General features: G+C 51.4%; 2 protein-coding genes across 11 annotated transcripts in view; one reads left to right on the forward strand and one right to left on the reverse strand.

The window, feature by feature from the left end:
- The window catches only part of PPFIA4 (PTPRF interacting protein alpha 4), a 168106-nt gene extending 163403 nt beyond the window's left edge, over window positions 1-4703 (forward strand). For all 10 annotated transcript variants that reach the window (XM_084610904.1, XM_084610908.1, XM_084610911.1 and 7 more), the window contains one exon: window positions 3286-4703. Coding sequence is in view for 2 of the 10 variants with exons in the window: in XM_084610908.1 (XP_084467034.1) it covers window positions 3286-3335 (50 nt within the window). In the remaining 8 variants the exon portion in view is untranslated. The remainder of the gene's footprint in view (window positions 1-3285) is intronic.
- A 2580-nt stretch (window positions 4704-7283) lies between these two features.
- On the reverse strand, window positions 7284-18241 carry MYOG (myogenin; the record flags this gene model as incomplete). The annotated part of the gene is given in 4 exon segments (XM_084611506.1): window positions 7284-8070; window positions 11790-11871; window positions 17684-18217; window positions 18221-18241. Coding segments are annotated over 4 exon segments (759 nt in total). The 3' UTR covers window positions 7284-7948.
- Between the last annotated feature and the right edge of the window lie 2865 nt (window positions 18242-21106).

Genomic DNA, 21106 nt, shown 5'->3' on the forward strand with positions numbered 1-21106 from the left:
AGAGTGAAGACAAAGTGGGTGAGGAAATATCTTTCATTGGACCAGCTTCTGTTGGTGGAAGGGACAAGCTTTTGAGTGACACAGAGCTCATCTTCAGCTGTTGCTTCTGTTGCTAGCACCTTTTGGAGACCATCACTGTGACCTTCCCCAGGGTACGATCTGGGCTGTTGAACAGCTGTGTCCCCTTAACTCTCCAACCTGGGGTGCCTTTTACACGGCTTCGCTGTGAGAACCACCGCTCCTGGCCTGCTCTCAAATAGCCTCCAGCATGCAAAATCACTTCCAGCTGAATTATGTGAGTGTGGCTAGCCACTCCTGAATTGTATTGCAGAGTGACACCAGCAAATTCTTAGACCCAGACTTGTCCCCAGAAATGTGTGTCTTGTACTGCCCAGCTCTTTCCTTCTGGACAATACAAACCCATAGAAAGGCCACCATTTCATTAATAGAAAATGATATGAAATGATGTGATATGAAATGATGAAATGGAGGTTCCCAAACACTTCAATCCAAACACATGCTGGTTTAGATAAAACAATAAAACAAGCTTATCAAGTACAGAAAGATGGATTTTAAGTGATTACAAGTAATGAGGCATATTAGTCAGAGTTGGTTACAAAGAAATAAAAGGTAAACCACAAACTAATACCTACCTTGACAAGCTTAGTGAATTCAAAGCAAAAGGTTTTTCTCACCATTTGCTTACACCAGTCTGGCTGGATCTTTCAGCCAGCACTAGTTCCCCAGTTCAGTGATGTGTCCTTTGCCTTTCAAACGTTGTTGATGCCATGAGGGGAAAGAGGTAATTTGGGGCCTCTGTTCCTCATTTTTATATCTTTTTCTCTGCTCTGAGAATCCTCTCCAGCTGGGGATCAGACAACAACAAGTCTGTTCCTTTGCCAATTTTTGTAAATTTTTCACTCACACCCTTTTTCCTGCCAGGGAGTGGCCATTTAACGAGCTGATAGTCCATTTGATTATATTGGCACCTAGCAGAAGTGCAGGCTATCCTTTTGTCTCTGGGGAACTGGTCTGAGGCTGTTTCCCCAGATTTAGCACATGCCTTATACAGTAGAGTTTTATAACTTTACATACAATGTTGCTGCATATATTTTACCAGGACAATAATGTTCAGCAGATTATGAGTTTTCAAATGATGCCCTACAGGCATACTTTGTACAGAATTTATCCTAAACTTGTAAAAAGGGTGACTATAAGAGTACAAACTGTCACAGCGTCACCAAGCGCTGTCTCCTGTTCATTAGTGAGTTTGCATGTGGCAGGTTAGTGTCCTGACTTGGCCTCCCTTCGACACTCCTACCTAGCTAACTCCAGACCTGAGGAAGAGCTCAGTGAAGCGTGTCCCTTCTACCCACAGAAGTTGGTCCAAGAGAAAATATTCCCTCACCCTCCTTGTCCCAGTCTAGTGTTTGGACGGTATGCAGCAGGGAAAGATGAGACAAGTGGGGAGGGCGCTGGCTAAGAGGAGGGACCAGTACCTCTGCAGTCGGTTTTAATGGGATGCTGCTTTCTGAACATTTAATTCTAACTAAGGATTCTCTTCTGATGTGTTGTGGATGGATGTAGAGATACAGCCCCACAGTGCTTGCAGAGACACGCCAATGTAATTGCAGGAAAGATGTTTCATAACCGTCTACGGCCTATCATCTGCTGATGTAAATCAGCTCCATGGCAATCAATGGTCTGTGCTGGTTTACCCCAGCCAAGTGTACGGCCCTGGACATCAAAGGAGGTCACTTTCCACCCTCGTCTTCATGGGGATTTGACAGAGTAACGCACAGGGTACGTCCCAGTGGTTGGAGCTTGAGCTTGGAGTCAGGACTGTCGGGCTTTGTCCCGGGCAATGTCTTTGTTGTGTGACTCGGGGCTGGTCACTTCGCCCGCTTGCACGGAGCACTGGCATCAACCCGCCGTGGAGCAGTTCTGTTCATCAGCACGTCCCCGCTCCAGAGCAGGTTAGCCTCAGTAAGACACTCCCCTGCTGCATGCGAGTTCATTAATGAGCGGGTGACCGTGCTTTGCAGTGCTGGCCAGAAGGCTCTAGAACGGGCCTGGTATGTGGAACTGGAGCACAGGGGCCTGGCGGGCCTGCAGCAGGGGGACGAGTACAGAGGGGGGCCGACACAGCTGACGTGAAGGACATGCAGCCTGGAGCCTGGGGAGGAGGATGTTCAGTGTGAGACTATGGAGGGCCATTGAGGGTGGCACAGAGCAACTAAGCCAGCGTTGGGCCTGCATCGGGTGCATTGGCCTCGGGGACCTGTCTGCCCCTGAGGCAATTACTCAAACCTGCATGTCTAGAGTGCACCCCATTCCCATTAACTCCCAGGTCGCTGCTCCCCTCTGCTCACTTGCTTGCTGGATTGGTCCAGGTGATCTTCACTGAGAGCTGGTGACTGGGGAGGGGCTGAGCAGGGGGCAAGGGCAGGCCCAGAGCTCTCCTCTTGGGGCTCATGGAGATGTGCTGCCAGTCACGAAGGGAATGGATCACAGGGGTCTTGCATTTGCCTGCATCACACCCTGTGAGAACATCGGACTCTCCCTGCTCCTGCTCCAGGTGCTGATCAATGCATTGTACAGCAGGGGCAGCTCTGGCTGATGGAAACACTGCGCCCCCTGAGAGGATGCTCCCATTGCCCTCCCAGCTGGTTGTTATTAGTTGTTACTATCTGTACTGCAGTGGTACCTACAGACCAGGGTCCTTCTGTGCTAGGGGCTGTCCAGAGACCTAGGCAGATCTGGTCCCTGCCCCCAGGGGACTGTCCCTGACAAGCCCAACCTTCTGGTGTTGCGCAAACAGCCGGCCTGGTCTCTGTCCTGGAGCTGCCTCCACCTCCTGATTTGGGAGGGCCCCACTGGAATGGAAAAAGTGCAGCCTAGTGGTGAGGGTGTTAGCCAGAGACCCAGGTTCAATTCCTGGCTCTGCCACAGATTCCCTGTGTGACCTTGGGCAAGTTACCTAGCCTCTCTGGGCCTCAGTCCCCGTCTGTGCAATGGAGCAAAAGCCCGGCCCTACCTCCCAGAAGAATGTGAGGGTAAAGATTGTACTACCCTTGTAAAGATTGCAAGGAATGCTTAGACCCTATGGCAATGGGGGCTATGGAAGTCCCTGAGATAGATAAGCCAGGGGGGTTGCTAACCCCCTGCCCTGCTCCACGGCAAGCCCCAGCTGCTTGAGCCCCTGGAGGAAGGCAAGTGGAAGCTGCTGCAGCTCAGTGTCACGTCCTCTCATGCTCACAGGGCCTCTCGCACTTTGTCTTGCAGCACATTCCCACTACCTGTATGGCTACCTGCTGGCTGCCTTCCGGGACTAGGCCGGAATCCCAGACCACGTCTGCGCCTCTGCTCCAAAGACCAGACGCTACAGGCCACGTGGACCGAAAAGGACGCTCGCCGCCTCCCGCTTGTACACAACCCCACCCCCTCCCGGTCTCCTCTTGGGTCCCCCTAGGTCCCGGTAACCTCTGTGGCTTTGCAGCCATCCTCCCTCCTCACCTGCCTCACGGATACAGGCTCCTCTGAGAGCGGCACGGGGCACCTCTCTGCTGCAGGCGTGGTCAGCTGGCCGCGCTGTGTTTCCGTCCGAAAGGTCCGGCCCCATGTGCGGGGCGGAGACGCCTTGAGGCCGGCCTGCAAGATTTGTCCACTTTGTTTCTGTGTCTGTTTCGTTTTGCCGATATAGCTGAGGGCAGCCGCGCTGGCGTCTCCTCACCGCGGGCACCAGGGAGCCAAGGAGCCCTCTGCCAAGAGAACAAGAGGGAATCCCCCTTCTCTATAATACACAAGCCGTGGTGCCAGGCCTCACGGCTAGGAGCTTCTGCCAGGACAGCCCACGGGCTGGGGAAGACACCAGGCTTCAGCACCAAGCCACAGGGCTTATGGGCTGCTGCAGAGAGGGGGCTGCCCTCGGGGGCGGGGTGAGAGGGGTCTGTGCTGGTGCAGGGCGGGGGCTGCCCCTCACGGAGAGGTGAGCTTAGTGACTAGGCCGGCTTACGCAGTATTTTCGCATGCCGTGTGTACACTGAGCAGTATCTGTGTGTGTGTGAACTGAGCTGATGCTGAGAGCACTCTGAGGATTCGAGGCACCAAACCGATCTGCAATGGGCAGTGAGGGGGAGGCCGGGAGCTGCCCCCACGCCTCCCTCTCCAGCCACATAGGCTCTAGAAGTGCACAGGACACATTAGACGTTCAAACAGCAGATGATCTCCCCACCCCTCCCTTTCCCGCTTGGTCACCCAGGAAATGACCACACCTGCCCCAGCCGTGGGTGCAGCGGGAGCTCCCACCACCCGCCCCTCTGAGGTTAGGTAGCAACTGGTGCAGGAGACTCTTGACTCTTTCCATTTCTTCCCTGTAGGGTAGGATCTCTTTGTCTCCTCATGCCACTTTTGCCTTGTGTGGCCCCTGTTTCTAGTGTGGTATTTATAGATGGCTGGAATGACCTATACTCATCATGTGTGTTTGGAAGTGCAATATCAGAGAGACTGTACAGTTGCAATGTCTTTTGGTGTATTACTTGCCTAATACAGTATTAAATATTTTTTTAATTTGAAGAGTAAGTGGCCCCTTTATATCAATACCCTGTTTCTTTGTCATATTATTGGTACTGCATGGATTCCAAGCCCTGAAAAGGGGTGGGGAAGGATGTGTGTGTGTTCCAATAAACAGGATTTTAAAGCAACACGTGGCTTGTGCTTTATTCTCCTCTGTATCCATGCCCATTGGAAGACCACCACAGCTCAGCCTTAACTTCACTGGGGGTCACTGAGAAGAGCCACTAGATGAAGTGGGCTGTAGCCCACGAAAGCTGATGCTCAAATAAATGGGTTCATCAATCAGGTGCCACAAGTCCTCCTGTTCTTTTTGCGGATACAGACTAACACGGCTGCCCCTCTGAAACCTAGATAAAGGTGATGGCTCTACCGCCATCAGTAGCTGTCTTCTGCCAACGGGAGGCCGATGAGCGTGTCCTGGAATGAAAACATCCCGGCTGGGCTCTTGGGCAGGTCCGGCCGAGAAAATCTGCCGTGCATGCACATGAAGAGCTCCCTTGCCCCTACTACGCCAGGGAAGGAGCAATGGTCTCAAGTTGCAGTGGGGAAAGTCTAGATTGGATATTAGGAAAAACTTTTTTACTAGGAGGGTGGTGAAGCACTGGAATGGGTTCCCTAGGGAGGTGGTGGAATCTCCAGCCTTAGAGGTTTTTAAGGTCAGGCTTGACAAAGCCCTGGCTGGGATGATTTAGTTGGGGTTGGTCCTGCTTTGAGCAGGGGGTTGGACTAGGTGACCTCCTGAGGTCCCTTCCAACCCTGATATTCTATGATTTTGCAGGATGCCTTCCCACCAACGCCTGTTCTTGAATCTCTGCCATGCTGATGCCACTCTTGGGAATCTACTCCCCAAAATGATTGGTCTTTGCTGCATAACAGGGCTCTCTGCTCCCCCATGGGACTTGGCACTTCAAAGCACCAGACTCAAATGTTAGCAAACCGAGAAATGCGGAGTTAAGCCTACCCACAAATCCCTGCAAAGAATATTAGGGTGGCAAGAACAAACAACCCATAAACTTGGAAATTTCACAGGGCTGTGGTCAGTACAGCTTCACACACAATTCATCCTCAACTGTGCCCCCTTTAGGGTGCCAACACCTTTCTGTATAGCCTCTTTGGGAGTGAACAATATTTGACTGACCTGCAGGAACCTAATTGTAGGAACACCCCCAATGCATTGTTAGCTTCTTTACTTGTGATTGTACAACTGGAAACGAACCAGAAAGGCAGCACAGTGTGACATGTCAACCAGCAGCAATTACTCCTCCTATTCATGCAGCTCAGAGGCCACAGTGAAGGACTGGATGAGCAGGAGTCTTGATTTGGTATTGTAGAGAAACCAAGAAAAAGGACATTTTTGTTAGGGAAAGGCCCGAAGTTCCTGTGGTGTCCCTCCGGGGGCAAAGCTGAGGTTGTGTTGTGTGCGAAGTAGCATCTTAATGCTTCATTTCCAAGTTTTCAGGTTCTCATGCTGTTGAGCCCCAAGGGAAAGAATGAGAGGGTTCAGAAGAGCGCGACAAGACCGATTCCTAGCCAGGAACGCGTTTATCCGAGAGACTGTTAAGAGGTGATTTGATCATGTTCCAAAAGTACCTAAGGGGGGAGAAGATTTCTGATACTAGACAACTCTTTAAAATAGCAGACAAAGCTTGTTTATGCCACGGCTCTGTGGTTGGAAGTTGAAGCTAGATAAATTCAGGATAGAAATAAGGTGCAACTTTTTAGCAGTGAGGGTAATTAACTGTTGGAACAACTTCTGGTGGCTTTCCCACTGTGCAAATGATTTGCTCTTGCTCAGACACTAACTATTGGTCTCCAAGCAGGAATCGCCGGGTGAAATGCCCTGGCCTGTGTTATGCAGGGGGTCAGACCAGAGGATCACAAAGATCTGTTCTGACCTTAAAAATCTATGAATCTTTTAATTGGAGCACATGATGCATCTGGAGCTTCCTGCGCCGGCCAGTGTCTAGCACAAGGTGCTGCGGAGTGGGAGATCCCCATTTAAAGGGACAGGGGGGCTTGCACGGCTAGGGAGGCAGGACATTCTCTCCTGTTCCTCTGCAGGTAGAAGGGGCATTCATCCCCCTTCCACCACAGGGAACCTGGCATTCTTGGAGCTAAGGTGGATGAGGACAGGCAGATCAAAGGAGAGGTGTGGTCCAATTCTCTGAGCATGGGGCTAAGATCCAGGGACTGCTGCGTACAGTCTCCAGAACTAAGTTCTGACAGGTGCCTTACCTAGTTCACAGGGGTGTTACTTTATTGTTACTTTTTGTACTGAGGTAGCAGCTATCAGCCCCAGCCATGGACCTCACCCCCATTGCAAGCTAGGGGTTGTACAAACACAGCACAAAAAGCATGTTTAAGATCTGTTGTGACTATCAGTTGTAAGGGAGCTCCTGGTACGAAAACGCTGGGAATTACATGAGTGACTAGAAGGGGAATGTTCTCCTGCGTAGCACTGATCTAAATTAGTGCCCCAGCCAGCTCCTGTTGAAATTAGCACTGGAACTCCCAGTGACTTCAATTGGGTTGAGCTCTTGCATCCTCCTCTCCTCTGTGTTTGCTTCCTGGACTCCTAATGGAAGCAGATCCACAAGGCTGGCAAGAAGCAGCCAGTCTCCCACAGCGAGCCATGCCTGAGAGAGGGACAGTGACCCTCAGGCAACACAGAGACCCAGAAGCCATTTCAAACGAGACTGCCTTTATTTAAAAAAAAGTCCAAATAAGTTAGCAAAAATAACAATAAAAAACCCCACCCCGGCAACTCCACACAGCGCTCAGTAGAAAAGACCCTGACGGCAGCATTTACACGGCTCCCGCGCCTGCAAAACACCAGCTGGCAAAGGAAGTTGGTCAAACAGCATCTTTTAAAAACAAAACAAAAAACAAAAAAAAAAAACCACACACAAACATTGGCCCCCAAAGAAACAAACTTCCACAAACAGGGAACGAAACACAAAGCCCACGCTGGAATCCTTCCTTCTCACACGGAAGTTGTGTCGCTTCTGCCCCCCTCCCTTGAGTACCAGTTACAATAAATCATGTCAAAATGCTTTGATCAGTTTTTTCAGAGAGGCCAAGAACCCGTAACTCCTATTGAAGTGGGGACTCAGCACCCCTGAAAATCAGGTCACTAGCTTGTGTATTAATGTAGGCTTCATTTTAAACAGCCGGTTTATCCTTTGTCTCTTAGCTGACCAAGTGGAAACACTCTGCTATGATTAGGGAATTGGATAAGGGGCTTCACCAGTTACAGTCTATGACTTTGGACAGGTAAATACATTTTCCAGTGTCTGAAGAGTTCTGGTGCCAAATTACCACCTCATTACCAGCCGGGGAAGACTCTAAAAAGCCCCAGAGGCTTCTGCCCGCCTCAGTTTTGAACCCTCTCTTCTTGGAACGTGACAGCCACATCCTCCACCGCGATGCTTTCAACGATCGAGGACAGGGAGTGAAGGTTGTGGTCTTCAGAGGATTCGTCATTTAACAAATGATCTACAGAGAGCAAGAGAGGAAACCATATGAAGGTGATTTTGGGGACCAAACTGCCAATGAAGGTGACTGAGGGAGACCTAAGAGGAATGACCAGGATCCCTGCAGCTGAAAGGGAAGGAACTAATCTGTTCAGGGCCGTTGTGCTGTCCAGAAAGTGTTTGCCTTGATCACCAAAGTGTTTCTAGCTCTGCCAGGCCATGGAAGATCAGCACTTAGGGTGTGGCTCTCCCATCATTCCTTCAGATACGTGGGTGTTACAGGGAGTGAAACTTGCCCAGCTTCACTGACCTGCTAGGAAAGGTGACAATTGTTCCCTGCTGTGATCCCCTGACTGCAGCCCTGAACGAGGGGTGAGAGAAATGCCAAGCTGTGGTGGACACCTTAAGCAGTTTCTGTTCCCAAATGTAAGGGCCCTTCTAGGGTAAGTGATGAAATGTCAGAGATGGGAAAACACACTCGTTGGGTCATGTGCACCACGTCTTAACAGAGCTGAGTCATGAGAACAATCAGAGACTGGAAAACACTGAAAAGATTAGGACTGTTTCCTCATGTCCCCTCTTATTCATCGCCTCTCAGAGGTAAAGTGTACAAAATAATTGATGATGTAGTAAAGGGAGATAACGTCTATTCACAAAAAGTTACATGAGAGCAGGGGGATGTTCAATGAAACTGAAAGGCAGCAGATTCAAAACTGCTAAAGGGAAATCCTTCTCACACTCCATGAGTGCCCGGTAGAACTCACTGCCACAAGAGCTCACTGACTCATGGGCTGGGGCACATGACTTACAAGGAGAGGCTGGGGGAACTGGGATCGTTTAGCCTGCAGAAGAGAAGAATGAGGGGGGTTTGACAGCTGCTTTCAACTACCTGAAAGGGGGTTCCAAAGAGGATGAATCTAGACTGTTCTCAGTGGTAGCAGATGACAGAATAAGGAGCAATGGTCTCAAGTTGCAGTGGGGGAGGTTTAGTTTGGATATTAGGAAAAACTTTTTCACCAGGAGGGTGATGAAGCACTGGAATGGGTTCCCTAGGGAGGTGGTGGAATCTCCTTCCTTAGAAGTTTTGGTCAGGCTTGACAAAGCCCTGGGTGGGATGATTTAGTTGGGGATTGGTCCTGCTTTGAACAGGGGCTTGGACTAGATGACCTCCTGAGGTCCCTTCCAACCCTGATATTCTATGATTCTTTGATTCCAAAAGAGTGGCAGGATTCAGAAAAGAGTGAGACATTTATAACAAGGTTAGCATAAGCTGACCTGTAACTCTGGGGTCAGGAGGAAGCTGTCCATGAGGGCAAGTTATCCCAGAACTGCTAGTGCAGGTTTCTCCCTCTGAAGCAGCTGGCACTGGCCACTGTTGGAAACAAGATACTGGAGTAGCTGGACCCTTGGTCTGATCAGTCTGGCAATTCCTAATTTCCTATTGTCTCATGGACACCTCCTCTCTTGTTAGCAATTACTCCACCCCCCTCTCTCTTCCCACTCAACACTGTGGGAATATCAGCACTTGCTGACATGGGGAAGGCCTTTCAGGAAGCAAGGAATATGTCTGGTTGAAAATTTTCCCTTAAATCTTCTTTCCAACAGTAAATTAGGTTTTTTATTAAATGAAAAATGTTTGGGGAAAGTGTCTGCTTTCTGTGGGAAATTTACCATTTTTTGTTGGAAAACCAAAAAAATCCCCCAAACTGAAGATTTGCAGCAGAAAATGTTTTTTTGCTGGACATTCTTCAGTTTTCAGCGTTTTTGTTTTGGTTGGTTTTTTTCCCCCAAACCAAAAGTCCAAATTTCCCCTGGAATAAAGCATGCATTTTTCCAGTCAGCCCCAGTCCTGAATGTATTTCGAGATGATGTGAGTTAGCAGCTGGAACTAAGGAGGAACCAAAACCAGCTGAGCAGCTGCTTTCTCCATTTCCAGCTGCAAGTGGGTCTCCTACAGCCTACGTCTTAAAGCTATGTTGCGTCTACCCTGAATCAGTGCAGCCAGAATCATCCAGCGTGATGGCCTGACAGACAGGAACCAGGCAGAAAAGAGCAGGGATCCTCCAGCCATCTCCCACCTAATCAATTCTGTGCCACGGCTGGGGCCTCAGGTGTGGGGGGTAGCCCCATCTCTCCTGTTTGCTGCCTGTAGGACACAGGTTAGCCTCCTGAGGCCTGAAATGCTTTAGTCTGAATGCAGTCTCAGTACAAGGGTATCTGGGAGAAATGTGCTGGCCGGCATTATGCAGAAGCTCAGTCTAGGGCGTTCCCTTCGGAAAGGATGAGTATCAGCTGAGGTGTTACAACTGGGGTGAAAATAGCCTGCTGTGTCCAAAAGGGGAAACCTGCAACACAGTGATGGTGAACAAGGCTTAGGGTACGACTCACAGCAAAAAAAGACCCGTGGCAGGGCGTCTCAGGGTCCGTTGGCTTGGGCTCGTGCTGCAGGGCTAAAAATAGCCATGTAGCCATTTGGGCTCAGGCTGGAGCCTGGCTTTGAGACCTAGTGAAGGGGGAGGGACTCAGAGCCCAGCTCGAGCTAGTTGACCTGGCTCTGAGATTCACTGCCACGGCGGGGAGGGGGCGGGGGCATTGTGCTGTGGAGACATATCCTTAGTGGGGCGAGGGGACATCAAGACTGACATGAGTTTGCAATGTCTGGATCCTTTTGCAGTGCAGAAGAAAGGCTAGTGTTATTCTAGGCATGTGCGGAGGCTTCTGCTCCTGATTCTCAAGTCGCTGAAAAGGCAGCAAAGGGGCAGGCTAGCTCCAGAGGTAATATCCCTTCAGAACAGAAGTAAATCCTGGATTCTCCTGAACTCAGAGGGAGAAAAGAGCTCATCGGTTTAGGAGCATCTGGAGTCTCATCTCTCAGAATAACAAAAGCCTGAAGGACGAGAAAATAGGAACCAAGCAACCCTTTTCCCTTTCCTAGAGAAAAATTCCTCTGGGGTCTGGAAAAAGCAAAAAATGGGGATTGGTCCTGCTTTGAGCAGGGGGTTGGACTAGATGACCTCCTGAGGTTCCTTCCAACACTGATATTCTATGAAAAATTTCTATGAAAACCACCCCTGGGTGCCCTCCTTCCACCTGGGAACATCCCCCACCACCACAACACTCCTCAGTTCCTCCCATCCTATCTGCTGTGGCTTCTGGAGGAGGTGGTCCAGCACCAGGCCCACTCCCTCCCTCAATCACCGTAGCAACAAGTTCTGGGAGGTGGCAGCCAGGACTTGAAATGCTGCCACCTGGGCCATTCTCACGCCCTGGCCAGGTGGGCAGGGCTTGCTGAAATTTGAGGAGGCTCTGGGGAGATGAGCTGTTGGGTACACAACCTATCGGTGGCTAAAGGGACAGTCTGGGTCCCGCTGCGGGTGGATGGTCAGTAACTGCCCTTGGCTCAGAAGATGCTGCCATGGGGCTCTGAGGACTAGCTGAACAGCCACCTGTCTCCTGGATATCTGGAAGGACCATCTGGACACCCCTTGAAAACAGTGGATTGGGGATGATGGTCTCTGGGCCTACCAAAAAGACAAGGCAAAGGGGAGACTGGGCCTGTAGGGAGGAGAGGACGTTATGTGAGAAGGGAATTAGGAAGGCCTTTTGGAGGGAGCAATGTCCCCAAAGCTCAGAGAATTTGGATAAACATCCAGTTCTCTGAGCTGAACTGTCCAGTTTTTTGTCCTTCATCCCAAAAGCACTGGGAGAAAGAGGCCAGTCTGAGGTATGTGCTCTGCTTACCCCCAGGGTTACTGCTGAATTCCAGCTGGGAGCTCCACTCTGGGCTGCACGAGGCGCTGTTGGACCCACACTCACTGGCCACCTGTAATTAGGAGGAGATAATCACTGTTAGGGTTACTCATGCCAAGAGCTCTACCCTCACACTGGGTCATCTCCCAGGTGTGCTCTGAAATGCTCCACTCAGTTGGCCCAGATGGCCCTAGCTCTCCTCTCCCTCAATCCCAGTGAGAAAAGCAAACCTCTTTTAAAAATCACGTTCAGTCCATGTGGAAGCACACTACCACTGTATCCAACCTGCTCAGAGTGAGAAGTCCTATGTTTTCAATATTAATTAAGAATTAAAACAATGATCTCCCAAGGTGGATTCTGTGAGACCCATGGGCAAGGATTGGACCTTGAGGAGAGTGTCCAGATCTTATAAGTGGCAGATCAGATCATTAATGGCTGTTTTGTGCTCATGGGAACTGAGAGTGTGTGAGCAGATTAGGGTATTGTTCTACCTTAACAGGTCCCATGATGGTCTAGCTCAATCCTTAGGAATATTTTCGTCCCCTGGAGCTCAGGGCAGAATCTCCATTCCTGGGATTCAAGAAAGAAAGGGACAGTAAACTGAACCCCAATGGGATCAGCTGCTGTGAAGGACAATAGGGGCTTTAACTCTGGTGAGTCTTTCTACACATCTGTGTAGGGTCAATTGCTAACAAGCCTGGGGTTGGGAATTTCTCTCCTGGGGAGGAGGCAGAGACCCCAGCAGATGGACCAAAGACGAGGGGGGGCAAAGAGAAGGTTTTAGGAGCATGAATTGGTATGAGAAGAAATAGGGACACTGGAGAGAAAAGCAGTTGGGGGAAAGCTCCTGAGAAGACATGTGAGAAGGGAAAAACACCTTGGCCCGTGGTGGGGAGAAGTGTGAAGTGAGATATTGAACATAGCAGAAACTGGAATGGAAGCAAGAGCAAATGAAGGGAGAGGGGAGGGACTGGCCACCCTCACTGGAGCTGGGAAGCACACAGCGGCGTCTGTTCTCCAACCGTTCCCTGGTCACACCTGCACCCCGCCAGGTGGCTTCTCAGCTCCTCTCTGAAACCACAGTGCAGAGCAACCGTGCTGAGATCAAAATGGGGCCATATTGGGGACAACTGCTCCAATAAGAGTTCTAGTTTGGAGTCATTATACCTGCTCCTGGTAAACAGTCCTTGCATATAAACAGTCCTGTCACCTACATGCCTAGATGCTATCGGAGGGGGAACGGGGGGTTAACAGAAGATGCCATTGGGTAGGGCTACACTGCAGTCGGAGGTCATGCAACAGCAATCCCCACTCCTTAGCCCCTCTTGGGCCGGTCTTCACTAGAGTTTTTTACCTGGAATTAACTGGGTGCTAATTGACTTGTAGTACTTAACACAGTTGTAAAGGCTGGTATGGACCAAATACATGTTTGATCAAGTCTACAAACATCACAGGGATTAGCCTAGGGTTGCTTCTCCACCCGGTAGATCGTGACCCCTGGGATGGTGGGGGGCAAGTCAGAAAAGGCAGTCAGGGGCCCAGGGGGGTAGTAAAAATGTTATTATAATCTCTAAGCAAAGAAAATCTTGCTCCCTCACTGCTGATGTTTCAAGGTCGAGTACTGTCTGCCATCCTCTCAAGGGTCCCACACAAATACATTCTATAGGCATAGCATTGACCACATTATTTACTCTCGCGTTGCAAACATAAGGGGGTCGGAAATATTTCACTTCAAAGAACGGGTCACCAACCTGACCAGGTTGAGAAACGCTGGCCTAGGGTTCAGAGTAACAGCCGTGTTAGTCTGTATTCGCTAAAAGAAAAGGAGGACTTGTGGCACCTTAGAGACTAACCAATTTATTTGAGCATGAGCTTTCGTGAGCTACAGCTGGGTGAAGATCAAATGTAGCCTGGCCCAAATGTGGCGGTGGGGACGGTGTTATGTTATGTATCTTGAGTTACCTGGCAATTCTTTAACTCCAGGTAAAAAGTCTAGTGAAGACATATACCCCTTGTCTCTTCTCACACATTAAACAGGGAACCAGTGCGCAAAATCACTGGGATTTATACAGACTGATCTGCTCCCTTGCGTTGTGAGATGCTGTCTTCACTGCAAAAAGAGGTATGTTTTTCTGTCAAGATAACTAACTTGAGAGAGTGATCTTGATGTAAAATCCTGGTGTACGTAGGACATTGTAGTTTTCACTTTGATGAAGCAAGTTGTGGTAAACCCCAGGAAGGGGAGAAAGGCTATAGGATTGATCTCATCTAGCTCTATGGAGCTACTTTTGCCTTGTCTCCACAATGTTTTCACATCAGTGTAATCATCTTGAAATAAAAATGCACCAATTCTTTGCAGTGAAGGTATCTTTGCAGGGTATGACTGCATTTGGAAAAAAGTTATTGTTTAACAGAATCAAAGGCATTAGTGAATCAGAATTCATCTTCTCTTGTATTTTGTTTTTTTGTGGTGATTTACATTGTTCCAATTATCCAGTAAGTTAACCCACAAGCGTGATCTGGTTGAAAAACGGTAAGTATTTTCCAGGAAAAAAATTCCAATTTTTCCATGGATTTTTAAAATCACTTTCCAGCTAAGTGAATTGAAATGTACAATGTTTGTTTTGTTTCAGAGAGAAAAGGTGGGTGACATAACAGATTTTATTGGCCCAACTTCAGCTGGTGAAAGAGGCAAGCTTTCGAGCCACACACAGCTCTTCTTCAGTTCTTCATGTTTTATTGAATATGTCCATTTTGTTTGGCTTTTCATTTCCTTGGTTTTTGTTTGTTTTATCCCCATGGAAAAGGGAGAGAAATGAAAAATATGGAGAAAAAACTAAAAAACCCAGAACACAATTTAAAATGTCAGTTCATAACAAAACAAATGTGCATTTTTCATTTTGACTTTTGTCCAAAAATAGAAAAACGTAATGGAAATGAATTTGTTTCACAAAAAGGTTAGATTTTACATTATACACTTAAAGTAAACACCTTTGATCAGTCCTACCTAGGAGTTGGGAGGAGGAGAAGAGGTAAGGAGGCTAAAATGGGTTGAAGAAAAGTTGTTAGCCCTGACAGTTTAACATAGCACTTGCCTGGTTTGGGTTGTTTTGGTAAGCAGTTTGCATTGATTTATTTCCATACTGCAGGAGAAATCCATATAAATCAATTCCAATTGAGCATACTTTCTAGTTTTCACACCTTTGTTCCTATAGATTTGCCTCATCTGGTTGTTTGCTTGTGGAGATTTTTCTTAATTCTGATCATTATCGTGAAAGAAAATGAATGAAAAGTAATGAAACAAGAAAGAAAAAAATATTTCACAGCCAGATCTGCGCCTCGGGAACTGTGATCCATAGAGCATGGGCAGCGAGATATTGCAAACAAAGAGCTCCTCCGGTGAGGTCCTGAACACTTTCAACTCCTGTTGACCACAATAGGAATGTGCAGTGTGCTGAGCACCCCACAGGATTGAGCCCAGAATGCATTGCAGTCTTTCACATTTCTTAAAATGTGCAAAAATGTTATGGAAGTTTTGTGGTATCGACAACTCTTATATTTTTCTCAGGAGTCTTATAATAGTCAGAGATTTTTCTTAAATCTCCAGCTCCTGAAGTCAAGTGACTACTGGCTATATCAGCTGTCTTTTTTTGTTGTTGTTTTAAAGTAAGTTTCTAGCCCCAGGGGTTTTAGAGAAAAGCTTGACTGGAGTGTAACTCTAGTGGTTGAGAAACCAGGGGGCAAATAAAAAGAACCCAATGTGTATTATCTTTTAAAAATCTCATAATTTTTAAGACAGTCTTGTGGCGGTGGTGAGTACTGACCAGAACTGGGCAAAGAATGGATTTTTCAGCTCACTGGCAATTCCAAAACATTTAAAATATAAAACTGTCTTCGGTCAAACTGAAAACAAATTTTTAATTTTTTTTTTTTTAGGAGAATTGAAAAGTACAAAAAAAAATTCAACGTGAAACCAAAAAATGGACCCAGCTCTAGCCCTGACTCATGAGTTTTGAATACGTATGGTTGGCAGTTCTGGTTCTGAGACTCTGGGTGGGGCCCCAATGCCCTTGTGTGGCACTTGGATGGGCACACTGAATAAAACAAATGTGCTAAACAGGTGGCCTTGTTCCCAGCCCCAGCCACACCCACACCCTCTTGCCCTCTCCTCTGCATATGCGCGAGGGCTTGCCACTCAAGTGCCGTCTGCTGCAAAGACCGTTCCAGGTGCCAGTCGCATTTGCTGTAAGGATGTGCAGACATTTGCTCTTAGCGTGCCTGGCTCAGGGGCCTTTCTATGAGACTAGCTCAGGAAGTTAACTTTTTTTTATTGCCTAGAGCATTTACTGCCCAAATATTATGATCCAGTATATACAGCATGTACCAGATTCTCCACTACACGGCAGCTGTTCTAGCAACACTGAATCCAGGCACAAGGCTGTTTTGCCAGAGCAGAGCAGAGCAGCGAGAACATATTGGCAAATCTGCCCTGACGCATCCCCCTGCAGGAACGCATCCTAGGCACAAAATATTGACTCTTTCCTGGGCAATGCCACCTTGCAGGGACTGTGTCTTGTTACATTCTAAGCCTTTGTGAAAGGAGAAAGGACGGCGCTTGCCCACGCAGAGAGGAGAATTTCAAGATCCCTCTTCGTTTGCTTGTTGGCGTTATCAGCAGCCACGAGTTGTACCTGAGCTTGGCCTAAGGAGGAGACTGGGGGGTTATTGTGGAAGGGGTTATAGGGCATATCAGGCATTTAATGCTGACGATCAAAACCGCTTTGCAACCTGTGCCCCTGTGGCTGCTCACACTGACCAGGGGATCGTCACCTGCTTTCTTGACTGGTCTCCATGTGCCCCTTTCTGGGTCACTTTTGTCAGCCCATTTTCAGATGTCACCAGCCTCGACTCTCAGCCCTTCTAGGCCACCTTCCCCTGGACTGGGAGGCAGGGGGTGTACATGCACTCTCCATGGCTGGGAAGTGGTGGTCGCTGTGCTCCCTCTCTCTATGGGCGGGGGCCGGCTGTGGAAGCTGCAGTCTCCCTGGGCGGAGGCCGGCTATGGAAGCTGCGGTCTCTCTATGGGTGGGGGCCGGCTGTGGAAGCTGCGGTCTCTCTATGGCTGGGGGCCGGCTATGGAAGCTGTGGTCTCCCTGGGCGGGGGCCGGCTATGGAAGCTGCAGTCTCCCTGGGCGGGGGCCGGCTATGGAAGCTGCGGTCTCTCTATGGGCGGGGGCCGGCTATGGAAGCTGCGGTCTCCCTGGGCGGGGGCCGGCTATGGAAGCTGCTGTCTCCCTGGGCGGGGGCCGGCTATGGAAGCTGCGGTCTCTCTATGGGCGGGGGCCGGCTATGGAAGCTGCGGTCTCTCTATGGGCGGAGGCCGGCTATGGAAGCTGCGGTCTCCCTGGGCGGAGGCCGGCTATGGAAGCTGCGGTCTCCCTGGGCGGAGGCCGGCTATGGAAGCTGCGGTCTCCCTGGGCGGAGGCCGGCTATGGAAGCTGCAGTCTCCCTGGGCGGGGGCCGGCTATGGAAGCTGCGGTCTCCCTGGGTGGGGGCTGGCTGTGGAAGCTGCGGTCTCCCTGGGCGGAGGCCGGCTATGGAAGCTGCAGTCTCCCTGGGTGGGGGCCGGCTGTGGAAGCTGCGGTCTCCCTGGGCGGAGGCCGGCTATGGAAGCTGCGGTCTCCCTGGGCGGAGGCCGGCTGTGGAAGCTGCGGTCTCTCTATGGGCGGGGGCCGGCTATGGAAGCTGCGGTCTCCCTGGGCGGGGGCTGGCTATGCAAGCTGCAGTCTCCCTGGGTGGGGGCCGGCTGTGGAAGCTGCGGTCTCCCTGGGTGGGGGCCGGCTTTGGAAGCTGCGGTCTCCCTGGGCGGGGCGCTGGGCACTTACCCCTGGCTGGGAGGCGCTGCTGCGGTAACGCAGGTCCCTCTGCTCCCGCTCCTGCTGGTTGAGGGTGCTGAGCAGGGTCTGCAGGCGCTCGATGTACTGGATGGCACTTCGCAGGATCTCCACCTTGGGCAGCCGCTGGTTGGGGTTCAGTAACGTGCTCCGTTTCAGGGCCTCAAAGGCCTCGTTCACCTTTTTTAACCTCCGCTTCTCCCGCAGGGTGGCGGCACGGCGCCGGTCGATGGAGACCGTTTTCCTCTTGCAGATCTTGCACGCCCAGGGCAGACACTGGCCGGGGCAGTGCTCAGGCAGGGGCGAGCCCTTCTCCTCCAGCCCCGTCCTGCCCTCAGGACACAGCCCCAGGCCCGGCCGCTCCTGGTATGCCCCCTGCTCGTAGCCCTGCAAACGGGAGCTCAAATAGTTTTCGCCATCGTAAAACCTCTGGTCTGGAAAGAAGTAAGGGTTGGTCTCAAAGAGCTCCATGGGCAAGCGGCTGGCGGGGAGCAGCCTGCTCAGAGTGTGCGGCTGCTCTGTCTCCTAACACCAACTGTTTGGTGGCATTTAAACCCTGGCGCTGGCATTAAATCACAGAGATAAATATAGAAAAACCTAAAGGAAACCTGAGCCTGCCCTAAGCTGCTGCCTCACATCAAAACTTGTCCATCTGATTTCATGTGCTCTCCCTGTGGGGATTAGGCTGCCCGGGGCTGCGCTGTATCTGGGGGGCGGGGGGACGGGGGAGCTGGCATGTGTTGGACAGCGGCTCAGCCACCTCGCAAACAACGGCCTTGTTTGAGTCCTTCTCATTTCTTCTCTTTCCAGCGCTGTTGATGATCAGGCTGCTCCCGGGGCTGGCAGCTCCACGCTGCATTCCTGCATCATCTGCTGCCTTCAGTTACTGCTCCCGGCCAGGGCCAGGGCCAGGGCCTCACAGCACGGCCTGCACTGAGGAGAAAGGCCAGCTCAGTTCCCGGCTCCGACAGGGGCAGGCCCTTGGGGTGCCCCCCACACACCAAGCCCTGCCCGCACTGCCCCACACCACAGCCTTGCGCTACCCCTCCCCTCACAGCCTTGCGCTACCCGTCCCCTCACACCCTGCTCTGCCCCGAATTGCAGGCCTGCTCTGCCTGGAGCCTCACAAGCTCTGCCCCTCCCTTCACACCCTGCCCCACTCTGCCTGGAGCTGCCCATGCACTGCCCCTCCCCTCACTGCCTGCCCCACGCCGCCCCTCCCCTCATGCCCTGCCCCACTCCTCCCTTCCCCTCACACCCTGCTCTGCCCCGAACTGCAGGCCTGCTCTGCCTGGAGCCTCACAAGCTCTGCCCCTCCCTTCACACCCTGCCCCACTCTGCCTGGAGCTGCCCATGCACTGCCCCTCCCCTCACTGCCTGCCCCACGCCGCCCCTCCCCTCATGCCCTGCCCCACTCCTCCCTTCCCCTCACACCCTGCTCTGCCCCGAACTGCAGGCCTGCTCTGCCTGGAGCCTCACAAGCTCTGCCCCTCCCTTCACACCCTGCCCCACTCCACCCCTCTGGTCATGCCCCACTCTCCTCCTCCCCTCACACCCCACTCTGCCCCTCTGGATATGCCCCAGCCTGCCCCTCATTTCAAACCTCACTCTGCCTTGAGCCTCACACTCTGCCCTGCCCCTCACACCCCACCTTGCTCAGCCCCTCCCCGCCATACCTCTCCCATCCTGCTCTACTCACCACCTCCCCACTGCTCTGCTCCTCCTCTTCTCCCCTCATGCACTCTGCCCATCCCCTCGCCCACTTGCCTATTGGATTGCCCACTCTGACACATTGGTCACTGTGCCCCTCGTCCCACCAGTCTCTGCCTGTCACATGCCCCTCAGCCTGGCCCACCTCTCTGTCTCTGCCCCCTGGTCCCCCACCATTCCACCTGCACTTTCTCTGACTCACTGCTGGGTCTGACACTCCAGCTATTCACTCCAGCCCACCATCTCACCAGCCTGGCTGGTCTCTTGACTTTGGGCCTCGTCCTGCAGTTCCGCCCACACCCAGAACTCCCAATGCAGCCAGAAGGTGTGGCAGGAACGTACATGGGGGATCGAGCCTTTGGTTTGTACCAAACACTGCACATGCTCTGATCTCTGCGCGTCCCCGCTCCTTCTCGGAGTATCACCTCTCATGGTGCCAGGCTGGTACCCTCTCTGGTGCTCGTACTCTTCTCCTTCCCTCTGTGTCACTGCTACCCATCCACACTGCTACATACCCATCTATCCATCCATCCCTGCCAATCTTCATCCATCCCTCCATCCCCACACACCTATCCAGCCAGCCCCCTACACACCCATCCCTCCCTCCTCACAGTCATCCATCCATCCATCCATCCCCCTACACACCCATCCATCCATCCCTCCCTCCTCACACTCACCCATCTATCCCTCCATCCCCATACACACCTATCCAGCCAGCCCCCTACACACCCATCCCTCCCTCCTCACACTCATCCATCCATCAGTCCATCCATCCCACTACACACCCATCCATCCATCCCTCCCTCCTCACACTCACCCATCTATCCCTCCATCCCCATACCTCCTCACACTCACCCATCTATCCCTCCATCCCCATACACACTTATCCAGCCAGCCCCCTACACACCCATCCCTCCCTCCTCACACTTATCCAGGCAGCCCCCTACACACCCATCCATCCACTCCTCCCTCCTCATACTCACCCATCATCAGTCCATCCATCCATCTATCCCCACACACCTATCCAGCCAGCCCCCTACACACCCATCCCTCCCTCCTCACACTCATCCATCCATCCCCCTACACACCCATCCATCCCTCCCTCCTCACACTCACCCATCTATCCCTCCATCCCCATACACACTTATCCAGCCATCCCCCTACACACCCATCCCTCCCTCCTCACACTCATCCAGGCAGCCCCCTACACACCCATCCATCCAACCCTCCCTCCTCATACTCACCCATCATCAGTCCATCCATCCATCTATCCCCACACACCTATCCAGCCAGCCCCCTACACACCCATCCCTCCCTCCTCACAGTCATCCATCCATCCATCCATCCCCCTACACACCCATCCCTCCCTCCCTCCCTCCTCACACTCACCCATCCATCCATCTATCCATCCATCCCTCCTCACACTCACCCATCTATCCATCCATCCTTGCCAATCCTCATCCATCCATCCCCTTCCACACTCATCCATCCATTGACCCCCCTACACACCCATCCCTCCCTCCTCACACTCATCCATCCATTAGTCCATCCATCCCACTACACACCCATCCATCCCTCCCCATACTCATCCATCTATCCACCTCCATACACATCTATCCATCCATCCCTGCCAATACTCATCCATCCCTCCATATGCTTATCCAGCCAGCCCCCTACACATCCATTCATCCCCTTCCACACTCG

The sequence above is a fragment of the Lepidochelys olivacea genome (genome assembly GCF_965140295.1).
Source record: "Lepidochelys olivacea isolate rLepOli2 genome assembly, chromosome: 21".
NCBI classification, from domain to species: domain Eukaryota; kingdom Metazoa; phylum Chordata; order Testudines; family Cheloniidae; genus Lepidochelys; species Lepidochelys olivacea.